Here is a 13,328-nt window from a genome sequence, read left to right as displayed (position 1 = left end):
AGTCATCTAAGCCTTCCAAGGACTTGCCAAAAAGGAAGGAAGGGTCTAATGTGAGGGGACCACTCACCCAGTGGCAGGACGAAGAAGAAAGGGAACCAACACAGGACGAAGACACCCACGACGATGGCCAGCGTCTTGGCAGCCTTTTTCTCGCGGGAAAACTTAAGAAGCCTCACAGAGAGTGAGCTGCGCAAGGTGTGGCCCTTGCTACTCTGTGTCCCCTGGGTTCCTTTGGCGCTCGTGGCTGCACCGCGACAGTGGATCCTCAGAACCACCTCGGAGGCTTTGCCGGGCTCCCGCTTGATGCCTGCCTCGAGGCTCCGAGTGGTGCTGCGCGCTACCACGTACACGCGGCAGTACATGACCACAATCACTGCCATGGGCAGGTAGAAGGAGCACAAGGAAGAGAAGACTGCATAGCCCACCTCCTCAGTGATGCCGCAGAAACGCTCATCCGGGGGCACTGGCTCCTTCCAGCCTAGTAGCGGTCCCACGGACACCACCAGGGCCACCGCCCAAAGCAGAGCCAGAATGGCAGCGGCCTTGCGCTCTGTCATGATGGCTGGGTACTTGAGCGAGTGGCGCACGCCCACGTAACGGTCCACAGAGATGGTGCAGAGGCTAAGGATGGATGCGGTGCAGCATAGCACATCCACCGCGGCCCATACGTCGCAGAAGGTCCGTCCGAAGGCCCAGAAGCCAAGAACCTCCATAGTGGCCGAGAAAGGCAGCACAGCTGCACTCAATAGTAGGTCAGCCACCGCCAGGTTCACGATGAAATAGTTGGTGACCGTCTGCAGGTGGCGGTTGCAGGCTACCGAGAGGATAACCAGCAGGTTGCCCGCTACAGCCGTGAGTATGAAGGCGGCTAGGAAGACGCCCACTCCCACGCCCTGCGCACTCACCACCAGTCCCCCGACGGCCGCTGAGCCATTCACCTCGCCGCTGCTTGTGGCCCCCGGTTCTCCCGTGGAGCTCTGGTTATCTTCGCCGCTGCCGGTTCCCACCACAGCGCCGCCGCCAGTTGCCCCCGGCACGCTGCCTACCGCTGGACCCTCGGGGCTGGCCGTGCTAGCTCCACCGCCCGCGCCAGAGCCCCCAGTGCTACTGCTCGAGCGGGGTCCTTCGAAAGTGACGCTCAGGATGTCGCGGAAAGTCATCTCACGGCGTTGCCGTCGGGGCCCGAGACCAAGCGCAGGGCGAGCAAGTGCCTGGGAGGGAGCCCGCAGGCATCGCCGCAGCGCCGGAGCCAGCCGGGCGCGCTAGTCTGGTCTGTCCTGCCCAAGTTCCGGACGCAGAGGGGGCTGCAGGGGAGTGGTGCTGCAGGACGAGCCGGGCGGAGGCCACCGGGCCGTGAAGGTCCCAACCGGAGCCTTGATGAGAGGGAACCGGCTCTAGCGGTGACTGCGGAGTCGGGGGCGGGGTGAGGGCAAGGCTCCTTGATCCCTTCTCCAAGCGTGTCCGGGCGAGCAGAGGCTTCGGGAGCAGCGGTGCTGCCGGCGCCCTCTGCAGCGCTAGGAACTCTGCGCGGGGGCGGGACGGAGGAGGGGCGGCCAGGAGGGAGGAGGGGGCGGTCGGCGTTAGCTGAGGCTGTTGTCCAAGGCCAGAGAAGGGGCTCTGCGCGTCCAGTGGCTGCAGGGATTCCCGCCGGTGCTCATGACCGCCCTCTGCCCTAGCTGTCCCCTTGTCCTCCTTTCCTCCGTTTGCCTTCCCCCGGCTCTTTGCCCCAGCCGCGTCTCGCTGCCTCCCTTCCTCTCTCTAGACTTGCGGTCACTCTCTGCATGCCCTTTTGCTAGCGGAGCATACAAGGTGCCATCCGTGGGGGCTCCGGAGTCCGGGCTTCTGCCGCCAGAGAGCAGCAAGAGCCCGGGTTCTGTAGGTTCAGGGCTGCATGGTGAAACTGCCTCTTGAGATCGCCTGGATGTGTCTGATGTCCCTCCTCTTTTCTCTGTGGCTGCTGGCCAGCTCAGGATCTCAACAATCCCTATGGTGCGATGGCGGCCCTGAAGGGGTCAAGAGGTTGACGGTTGAGGTTGGGCGTGACTGATGTAGGACCAGATGGTGAGGCTACAGCCCTTAGGACCTTGCCTACAGGCTGAAAATACTTGTTACTTTACTCTGCATCAGAGGTCGGAATAAATCTTCCTGCTGCTACTCGAAGTACTCGGGACTCCCTCTGGGCAGAGAAGGTCAAGTTCTGGAGGGTGGGAAAGGTTACTGCAGGATAGTTAAGGGGTGGGGGAAAGAGTAGTCTGCCTCTGCTATCCAGGCCCCTCCCTTATTAGCTTTTGGTTCGCTTTGTGCCTCAGTTCTCCATGTGTGAAAATGAGAGAGTCCCTTACCTGTGTTAGCGCCACCTAAACAGTGCTCACACTTCTCAGAGGAGAGGAGATAGTAGAGCCACATCTGAACACGGAGAAGAGAGGGCAGAGGGGATGTGTCACAGCTGGGAAACAGGGGTGCAAGGGGAGGGGAGGGGATTGGAGGGGAGGAGGAGCTCCTATTGACTACCAGGACCAACAGGGAGAGGCAGAAGATCATTTCATGGTGCTGTGGGGGCTGTACCTGTGCACATGCCCCCCACATATATTTGAAGGGCTGAAGAGCCAGGATCTTGCACATGCTAGGCAAGCACTTTATCCTGGAGCTACATCTTCCGCCAAGCAAGTTAAAGCTCCCTGCAGGAAGCATCTAAAGATGATTAGAGCGGGCCAATCAGAAATCTATCTGGGATGTTTCTGAAGTCTGAGTCCCTGGACCAGGGGTTTTGGTGAGGGAATGCTCTAACCATTTTGGGGAGAGCGCGTTGCTCTGGACAGTGTCTACTCGGGTGCAAGACTGAAACACAAATATAATGTGAGTCATTTCGGGCACTCTGACATTTGTGTGTAACACAGGTAAACCTCAGGGCCATGTGTGTGGCCCAGACTCAGAGAAGCACCACGTTTAAAAAACAAGCACCTCATTATGTTTCCTGAAGTCACTTCCCAAACCAACTACTGGGACTACCACCATTATTGCCACTGCAATTATCTATCTATCTATCTATCTGTCTGTCTATATCTATCTATAGATATATCTATGTAGATAGATATAGACAGAGAGAGAGAGAGAGAGAGAGAGAGAGAGAGAGAGAGAGAAGAGAAGAGAAGAGAAGAGAAAAGCTACATGTCCAAGTGTGCTAGGGACTTACCCCCAAAGCAGAATCATACGTAGAGAGGCTAACATGATTGACAGGCAGGAGACATTACTGGGATGGAAATGAAGATTGGAGTGAGAGACGATCGGGGCCTGATCTCAGGTAGGTTTATAAACCCAAATCAGCAAAAATCATTCACAGAACTGGCTGGATTCGTAGGAGGGAGTTGGCCAGGAGAGGAACTTAGGATTCCAGCTATGGAAACTGGAAGGATGATGTTTTTGTATTCATAAGGAATCCATAAGGGTTGGGAATGTTGAGTTTAGAACACTAAAGTTGAAATGCCCGTGAGTGATCCAAGCAAAGATGTGGGTGTGAATGGCATGGCTGGGCTTTATCCCAGCCCCTCCACTGCTGTGACCTCCTTTCTGAGAGAGATGAGTCCTTTCTCTCTGCCCCTGCCACCCCTGCCCCTGCCTGGATTTGAGCATCAGGTAAGCTAGTACAGAAACCTGACAACTTTTTTTTTTTGGAGATGGGGTTTCTCTGTGTAACAGCTCTGGCTGTCCTGGAACTTGTTCTGTAGTCCAGGCTGGCCTTGAACTCATGGAGATCTGCCTACCTCTGCCTCCTAAGTGCTGGGATTAAAGGTGTGCGCCACCACCTGTCCTTCCTGTTCTTTTCCTCAAAGCTCTGGAACCTCCAGAACTCTTTTCGCGGATCAAGGCTGAAGGGGGAATGAGGCTGAGGTTCTTTGCTGCCTACTGGGGGGGGGGGGGCAGTGATGGTGGCCGGAGGGGGGAAGGGAGGTTGGGTGTGGGAGGGGTGGGAGGTGAGGGGGTGGGGGGTAGGGGCAGCTCTTATTTTCCTGCTATGACTTGAGCTACCTTTATCCTTCACCTAAGCAGTGGCTTCTGCTCCTTGCAGTCTCACCTTCCTGTCACCCCCTAGCGTCCAGAGTGATCTCTGCTCTTCCAGAGCACCCAGGTTCACTTCCCAGCACCTACTCCCAAGTGGCACTTGATCACATATAATTCCAGCTCCAGGGGATCTGATGTCTTCTTCTGGCCTCCTCAGGCAACACGTGGTGCACGTAAGCGCATGCAGGCACACAATATGGTATGCTTACAGGAGTGCAAGGTGCAAATCTTCAGAAAGATGTCCTTCATTCTTCAACAGTTCTCCCTTACTTGGCCTGTGGAAGCGAGACCATAGAAATGCTAGAGGATTTCATGAAAATGCCATGTGTATGGATGACCTCAGCACCCTGTTGCAGATGATGGAATAAGAACGGGCAGTAGCAATGCTAGCCTTAGTTGTGATGCTGTGACATGAACTTTCCTCCCATCCTGTCAATCATTCCTTGGGCTCTACCTATTAGAGCTGAGCCCTTGGCAGGGAAAGTGTGACTTATATATGCCCATCCTTCCTAGGGCAGTGGTTCTGACAGGAACTCCTCCTACCTGGGAAGCAAATACTGGACTTTTCTTACAGTATGATCTTCAGAGATTCTCTGGGACCATCGGCTTCTTTATAGCAACAGGGCAAATGGAATCAGACCAGAGGAGAGTAGAGCAATGGCATTCTGGTTTCAAGGTAAGGCTCTCCAGAAAACCAGCACAGATAAGTGCATGTTAGAAACGTGTTGGCTGGACTGGGGCAAAATCCTAAGTCTGATCCTCTGGTCCCCTCTTCCAAGCCTCCCCACTGGCTCTCAAAGCACCGTGAGCTCCAGGAGGCTTGTGGGCAAAGTGCTGGCTCTGTGAACCCTGGAGATCCCACTTTGTGGTTCAGCAGAATAGTGCCTCCTTTAAGACGGAAGAGTAAGTGCATGTTATGTCGGAAACAGATGTGCTTGTTGGATAATCAGTAAAATTACAAGCTATGGCATCCTAATTGATTGCAATTTGACAAACAATGCTGATTTTGCTTGATACCTGGCCATTGCCAGTCACTGGGTTACCCTGCCTCTCTCTTGGTGTATGTGCACATATGGGTGCATGTATAAGGATACTGGAGGTTGACATTGGAATAACTTTATTAGTAGCTTATTTTATTTATTTTAAAATATTTGTTTAATTAAGTTATTTTTATGTAAATGGATTTTTATATGTACATATGTATATTTTGTTATGCACTCAGTGTCCAGAGAAATCAGAAGAGGGTATTGGATGCACTGGAATTGGCGTTACTGATGGTTGTGGGGCAACATGTGGGGCTGAAAGTCAAACCTGGTCCTCTGAAGAGCAGCCAGGGCTCCTAACCACACACCCATCTCTCCAGCTTCTAATTTTCGAGGTAGGGATTCTCACTGCCCCTGGAGTCTTCTGATTGTCCAGACTAGCTGACAAGCTCTAAAATCTGCCAGTCGCTGTTGCTCCATGGTTAGGGTCTCAGGACAGACCACTACTTCCGCTATTATGAAGGCACTAGAGATCCGAAGCCAGCACCTTGTATTTGCACAGAACGCACTTTACCCACTGAACTATTTCCCCAGCCCCCAGCCACTGTTTCCTTTAGTCCAATCTTAATTATTAATATTCATTCTCAGATCGTGTTATTTTGCATTTTATATAATCGTGCTACTGAATGTCTATGAAAGGGTTAATTGAAGAGGCATCAGAGTTCAGAGAAGCTGTCCTGAAGTTGGAGGCAGAGAGCCTCTACAGCTGGAAGAGAAAAGTGTGTGGAGAAGCAGAAAAGAAGCCTTACAGGTGCAGGCACAGAGTGTACACTTCCGGTCCAATGGAAGCTTGCTGGCTGAATCTCAGGGGCAGGAGAAAGTTCTCTGGAGCTGAAGCCCAAGGTCAGAGGTGAGAGTGTGACAGGGTGACTAGTCAGCATGCTTGCTTCATTTCAGTCTTAGGGCATGCTTTCTTTTTTAGTTCCAGGTGAGAGAGTTATGTCTAATGTGATGGATAGGCTTGTGTGTCTGGGTTTCTGATATGCTTTGATATATTTTCAGGTGTCATTATTTATTAACATCAACAAATTGTTCTTTTGTGCCTCCAGGTATGTTGGCAGGTGGCTGTTGCCTCCTTGTGTAAACAAGACCTGGAGTCATTGCTAGTCATGCACAGTCAAAATGGGGTAACTCAGGCCAAGACTGTCCTGTTAATTCAAGGCTAAGCAGAACTAGAAAGCTGTTACTCCATGCACCATGCTGTTCCCCCAGAGCACACACACACTGCTCTCCTGAATCAGTAGTCATCTTTTTCTCTATTTTTAGATACCTTTAGAGTGATAGAAAACAAAAGGGAATGGCTAGATTCACCTTGGTATTACCATCAAAGTTGACAAATTTTGCACTCAGGTCCTCACTGAACAGACTTGAAAGAACTCTATAAGAAGTCACGTGGAGTGTGAGGTGTTATGGACCAGTGCCTCTCCTGTGAGGATGGCATAGATTGGTTGGCACTCTCAGAGTCACAGTGACAATGGCAGCAGTGTTGATAAAGAAGGCACCATTTGGTCAACCTCCATCATCAGCTCCAGGCTCCATTAGTTAATTCATTCAAGACTGGTTAACAGAGCATCAGTAACATGTTAAGCTCTGTCCTGAGCACTAGGGATACAATGTTGAGCAGAGCTGTGACGCTTAATCTTGGTTGTCGGGTCAATGGATCTGGAATCAACCAAAACCCCTGTATGCTCATTCCTGTAAGGGATTTTCTTATTAGATAATTTGAACCGAAAGACATATCCAGGATGGGGTGGTACCTTCTGGTGGCAGCCCAGATAGAAGCACGTGGAAAATGGAAACCTCACATTTTGCCTGCTTGCTCTAGGTCTCTTCTGCAAATTCATCTGTCCTGTTGCTGTGGCATCTGCCCATCAGTATTAGAATCAGCTTTTCTGGGATTTCTGCAAAGGCAGAATCCCAGCAGCTCTTTAGAAATCCTGTAGACATAAGCTTCAGATTGAGACTGCTGAGATGTCCAGCACTCTAGGGAGCATAAGTACTGGAAGCAGCCATTGTTGATCTACCTGGACCATGTCCTATAAGCCAACCTAATAAATCACACATGCAAACACATGCCACACACGCACACACAGACACACGAATTCACATATACACAGACACACACATGCACACACACACATACATGCATGCACATACACACACACAGAGACACACACATATGCACACATGCATGCCCCCCCCATCCTCTTCCTTTAGAGAACCTTGAGTCAAGATAAGAGTCAAACCCCTGCTACCCTGGAGCTTACACGCTAATAGCAGAACACGCTCCCAGGAATCAACCGGTGAGGCCAGGCAGGCTGGAATAACTCCATCCCTAATTATGGAGGATGAGAAAGCATCAGCTGAGGCATAAACACTCCAGTTAAGGAATGAGATGGCCTGAAACCATTTTCCATTTCCTTTTTTCCCTGAGCCAAGATTCAGTCTCTGGAGAAGTCAGTGAAGGAAGGAGGGCTTCCCTTGGTAATTATTCCTTGGAGAAAAGGAAGGATAAAGGGAGGGGGAAAAAAAACCCACCAAACCTCCAACTTCTTCAGGAAAAAAAAAAAGGGAGATAATAGTGGCTTGCACTGTGGATTAGTCAAATGTTTGCTTTGATGTTGCACGTACTCATTGTAAAATCACAATAAAATCCTGCTCAACAGTGGCATTGGAGCCAGGCGGTGGTGGCTCCACCATAATCCCAGGCAGGTGCATCTGAGGACAGCCTGATCTACAAAGTGAGTCCAGGACAGCCAAGACTAAACAAAGAAATCCTGTCTCAAAAAACAAAAACAAAAACAAAAACAAAAACAAAAAACAAAAAACCCAAACAAACAAAAAACCAAACAATCAAAACTAGTGGCATTGAGAATTTGAAAATCCCATTTGCCCCTCACCTCTTTGTGTTTCCATTATCTTTATTTATCTGTAAAATAATGCCTTGTGATTTAATTGTTTACCTGCCCTATCTAGAGATACTGGACTACGGCTTTTTTTTTTTTCTGGATTGTGACTTTTTTTTTTTTTTTTTGACACATTTGTCTTTTAACACTCTTGAATGTGCTTTGTCAGTGTCAGTTGCATCCATTGATGAAAACACAAGTCAACAAGTGAATTAACCATCTGAAAGTGGGAAGGTGTTCAGAGGTACACAAAGTCCCTCTGAGTGTCACTGAAGTGAACTGTATGTCCATGCTCCAGGAGGTCAGGCCTTCTGGAAGAGATGCCTGAGGAGAACCTGTGCAATCAGGAGCCTGATCTGCCTGTGACAGGGAAAACACTATTCTCCTAGTAAGAGCTCTCGGAGAGGTATGGACAGGGAGTTAGAACAGAGATTGCTTTATGTCCCTGACTCTAACCTGGGAGTGACTTCTTGAGGAAGCCATTTCTTGGAGGAAGGCCCCACCTCTATGTAGGTAGATCTGTCTGGGTATAGTGACAACACATACCATTGGAAGAAGCCCTGGAGCTCAATTAGCAGGCTCACTCAGGCCTCATGAGGGCTCCTAGACACAACCCATGGGCTGGATTCTATGTAGCAAACTGCATGTCTGCTTCAAGGAGAACAGGGCAGCATTTTGTCTAAGCAGTTATGAGAGGGGAAAGATTTGTCTGCATGCCTGTGAAGATTGAATTATTGGTCAGCAAGCTTCACTGACATTGTGGCAGGATGAGTAAATGCCTCTGCCTCTTGTCATTGTTTTGGCTCATGGGATGTTAGCAGAGTGATGCAAACAGAGGGTTGATATGTGCTTGTGTGGTTTGTGCCCTGGTCCTTTCACTATCACCAAGAGAGCCGCGCATTGAAGTGGTTGTTGTGTCTTTGCTCTAGGCGCCAGAACGGGACACCTGGCGTGAAACTATACTCACCAACCAGTAGAGATGCCAGAGTGAGAAGTAAATATTTCTCTCTTACATGCCATCGAGACTTTTGTGGTAGCTTGTTGTATAGTGGGAACTGACTGACACAGGAGAAGCGGGCCATTCTGATTTCAGGATTGTTGATATTGGCGCTTGGGGGAAATTATTCTCTGCAAAGCAACCCACGGCACAACACTTACTATGTACATAGCATGCGACCTAGAAATGCAGGCTCCTTTTCCAGCGCACGTGCACCAAATGGTCACAGTAGCTCCATTTGTAATATCGGAAGCTGGAAAAGAACTCAAATGATCTTCACCTTGATGCAGGCGGTTGAGAATAGCTTGCGAATGAGAACGTAGACTGGGATTTGTTGGGGGGATAAAAGATACGGAAAGAACAGCATCTGTAAGCAATTGGAGGGTGGTGATGGGGGGGGAGGGGGGGAGGGGCTGGACCAGGGTTGAATGTTTTATAAGCCTGAGGAGGGACAGTGGCAGGAGACAGAAGCGGGAAGCTCAGGAGTAGCATGCCAGGCTCTGCATAGTCAGCAGGAACAGGGATTCAAAGCTGTAAGAATTTTCTCCCTGGAGAATGTCTGTCCCCAAAGCAATGTCTGTCCCCTATTAAGGTCCGAGGGACAAACCAAAGTTTCACTCCACCAACGTCTGCCTTGGGCATTGATGAATTTATTGGGCTTACTTACAGATCATGTGCGGTGATCCTGAAGGAGCCACACTAGGTCTGGCCTCTGTGTAGATGGTGGATTTCACTGTGGCTGTGCAGGTGGAGCCCTCCTATCCCAGGCTTCTCCAGGCTATACATACTAGCTCCTCCCCAGCACCCCCAGACCATATGCAATCAGTCATATGAGGGTCCAGGAGAGGAGAAAAACTGGAGAAACTACTGCTTTCTAAGATCTAGAAGCTTCCATATGGGATTCAAGAAATGGAAAGATTGGTCTGTTCTGTGGCTGGGGCTTTATGGTGTAGGGAAGATCGGGGGGCCAGGAATTTTGTGGGAGAGATGCACAGCTGGGCAACGTGCCTCCCCTTTCTGTGTAGTATTAGAGAAAAGAATATATATCGTAAACATTCAGTTGTTAATAAGCACCTACTGAAGTCTTGCTGCTGCCGGGCACTGTCACAGCTTACAACTTTCACAACAACACAATGAGTCAAGTTGTACTAAGTTTTGCTCTTTGCTCCTGCCTGCTTTGGCTGAATCTTTCCTCTGATCTTGGGAGAAGCAAATGCCTGGAAATCTACCTTAAGAAATGGTCGACACAGGTGTCTGGTTAGGCATCAAAACACTGTTTCCTAAAGCAAGAACATCCTAACGGCTCCCAGCAATGCCCATGCCTGCAGACACGCTCCGACTGCAGTGGACACTTCCTGTCTGTGGTCACAGGTCCCAGAGAACACCCTCAGACTGCCGGAGAGTTCAAGAGTTCAACACAGTTGCTCAGACTATTATCACTGTAAGAAGCTACAGGAAGGGGCTGGTCTTGGCAGAGAGCGTCAGCTCAGTGCACTGCCTGCTAAGGCTGCACGAATAAAGCTGAGTTCTCCAACTCTACGAATACTTCATGGTTTCTCAAAATCTGGATTTCCAGAACACTCCAAGGATATGGATGCCTTCAAATCTTGTGGCTTGCAGTTGCCCACTCATGACTTACGGCCCAGATGACCCAACATAAAACCATAAATTTACTTAAAACATGATTTTTGATAGGATTCTTTTTTTGTACCTCGATTACATAGTTCTTGACTGTGAACCCGTCAGATGACAAAGCCATGTTGCAGAAGGTTGGACACAATTTTAAAAAAGATTTATTTATTATGTATACAGATTTTGTTATAGATGGTTGTGAGCCAACATGTGGTTGCTGGGAATTGAACTCATGACCTTTGGAAGAGCAGTCAGTGCTTTTACCCTCTGAGCTATCTCTCCAGCCCCATTGGACACATTTTTGAGGGTCTGAGAAGTCACATAAGGAAGGTAGGTGAGGCCATGGAGGCCTCCTTGCTTTGCTCCAGAAGAGCAGCTCAACTATTAATCTTTTTAAGTAAACCAAATTTCCCCACCAAAAAAATCAGTTTATCAAAACATAATTCACACACAATTAAGCTACTAAATGAAAGTGTGAAATTTGACTAGTTTCAGTTTATCAAGGGCAAGTTTTTGTGTATATACCTGTGAAGCTATTAACACACTTATGATAACCAGCATATATACATTACTCTCTGAATCACCCTCCATTTTCCTTTGTAATCTTTTATCCATCTGCTTCTTTTTTTTTTTTACTATGAACAAATTTTTATTTTTAAAAAAAATTTTGTACAAATGAGATTATGTAGTATGCATGCAGTCCTTTAATTTACAGCTTCATTCAGCATCAGTCTTGTTCCTGCATCGAAAATTCATCTTTTGTTCTGGAGTGTATCACGATGTATGTGTGTGTGTGCATGCACGCATGTGTGTGTGTATGTGTGTGCTACAACATGTGTACTCATTTTGTTATATAAGTATGAGCACATGATCTCATGTCTTTTCACTGGATAAATATCTAGGACCAGATGATTGGGTCATCAGTGGTATTTGCTTAATATCTGAAGAACATGTCATACTGTTTCCCGAATGGCTTATTTTTATTGGTTAAATTATTTATTTACTTTATATCCTGATCACAGCTTTTCCTCCCTCCTCTCCTCCCAGTCCCTCCCCTTTTCCTAAAAAAAAAAAAAAAAAAAGGAGGTCTCCAGTGGATATCAACCAACCTTGACATGTCAAGTTGTAGTAAGACTAGGCACATCTTCTGTTGAGACTAGACAAGGCAGCCCAGTTAGGGGAAAGGGGCCCAAAGGCAGGCAATGTAGTCAGAGACAGCCCCTGCTCCCAGGCCATAAGAGGGATCCCACCTCTGACACTAATAATGATACTCTGCTGTACTTGCAGACAGGTACCTAGCATAATTGTCATCAGTGAGGCTTCACCCAGCAACTGATGGAAACCAATGCAGAGACCCACAGCCAGACATTAAGAGGAGTCTGAGAATCCTGTGGTGAGGGGCAGGGGCAAGGACTGAAGGAGCCAGAGGGGTCAAGGGCATCACACACACACACACACACAAAAAAACCTATAACATCAACTAACCTGGGTCCATAGGGGCTCATAGAGACTGAACTGGGAACCAGAGAGCATGTATGGGACAGACATAGGCCTCCGCACATATAAACAGTTATGCAGCCATGTCTCCATGTGCATGTGGGATTCCAAATGGCTTTTTTTTTTAAGCATCTAAGATTTTTAATGAAGATCTGCTTAACAGAAGGGAATTCGTGTCTGGTGCTGTAAACCTAGCCAGGTCCCTGTGGCTGCTGAGGTCACGGACCCTAGAGGAGAGCCTAGTGCTCCACTTTGCTAAGTGTAATTTCTTACTGCATCCTAAATAGTTATCCTTATACCCACAGAGGGAGTGGTTCTCACTCTGCACGAAAGAAACTTCTTTCTTCAGACAGAAATCCATAAGTGGTCAAAATACAGAGAAGAACTGACTGTGGGGGTGTTCGGCCTCAGCTGACACATCTACAGCAGAGTCCTACAAAGGCTCAGGAAACATCATGGAAGAGGGGGCAGAGAGATTATAGGAGCCACTGACTGCCTTGAGATTGTGTCCACCATACAGGATGGGAATGCTGCGCCCAAGGGATCTCTGCACAATGTTAACACTGGTTAGCACATCAACACGGATGGGGAAACATCACCATGCCTCATCAAGGGATGAAGAGCTACAGGCAATTAATGGCCACAGAAAGGGTGACTCAGTCTTCTCCAGGGAAGTGCTCCCTGATAGGTTGTCCAATCTCAAGTGGTCAGCCCTAACCACATAAAAGCAACCCAACTGAGTAGACTAGGCAGAATAACATATCTACACATAAGTAATAGTTAAAGAAGAAGTCGTGACCCTGGACCTTGCCAGCTGCTGTCCCGGGTGAGCTAGCCAGGGCAGTGCTGGAGAGCTTGCCCTGGTGGTGCTGGCTCAGGAGAGCTGGCAGGCTGACCAGCTCAGCTACCCCTCAGACCCAGATTCAGGGCTTTGAGTTGGCCCACCTCAACATCTACTCCATGTGTGATCTACTAGAGCATGTGAAAGGGCTGGTCCTGCAGATCCAAAGCTGCAGGGTCTCCTCGACACAGGGCAATGACAACAGGCTATCTGAGAGGAGTCCCCGTGAGGATCATGTATTGATAGTGTTCATTGCAATGAATGTTGGCAAATAAAGATATTTGTTTCCACTGTTAGTTATCTTGTCTGTTTCATTTTGGATAGTTCTCATTCATATTTATTCCTGTTACTAA

The 13,328-nt window shown here is 48.6% G+C and overlaps 1 protein-coding gene and 1 long non-coding RNA gene across 2 annotated transcripts in view; one reads left to right on the top strand and one right to left on the bottom strand.

Moving 5' to 3' along the window:
* ADRA1D (adrenoceptor alpha 1D) overlaps nucleotides 1-2,452 on the bottom strand; it is a 17,896-nt gene extending 15,444 nt beyond the window's left edge. Inside the window, exon 1 of the mRNA XM_084776868.1 lies at nucleotides 68-2,452. Within this exon, the coding sequence (XP_084632994.1) occupies nucleotides 68-1,160 (1,093 nt within the window). The 5' untranslated portion in view covers nucleotides 1,161-2,452. The remainder of the gene's footprint in view (nucleotides 1-67) is intronic.
* LOC311594829 overlaps nucleotides 1-13,328 on the top strand; it is a 24,649-nt gene extending 11,321 nt beyond the window's left edge. The window contains exons 2-6 of the long non-coding RNA XR_014778227.1: nucleotides 4,634-4,735; nucleotides 4,839-4,962; nucleotides 5,282-5,437; nucleotides 11,925-12,030; nucleotides 12,440-13,328. This is a non-coding gene — a long non-coding RNA (uncharacterized lncRNA). The remainder of the gene's footprint in view (nucleotides 1-4,633; nucleotides 4,736-4,838; nucleotides 4,963-5,281; nucleotides 5,438-11,924; nucleotides 12,031-12,439) is intronic.

This window comes from Acomys minous (assembly GCF_964271855.1).
Source record: "Acomys minous genome assembly, chromosome: 3".
In the NCBI taxonomy this organism is placed as follows: Eukaryota; Metazoa; Chordata; class Mammalia; order Rodentia; family Muridae; genus Acomys; species Acomys minous.
This window is presented reverse-complemented; position numbering and strand designations above follow the sequence as displayed.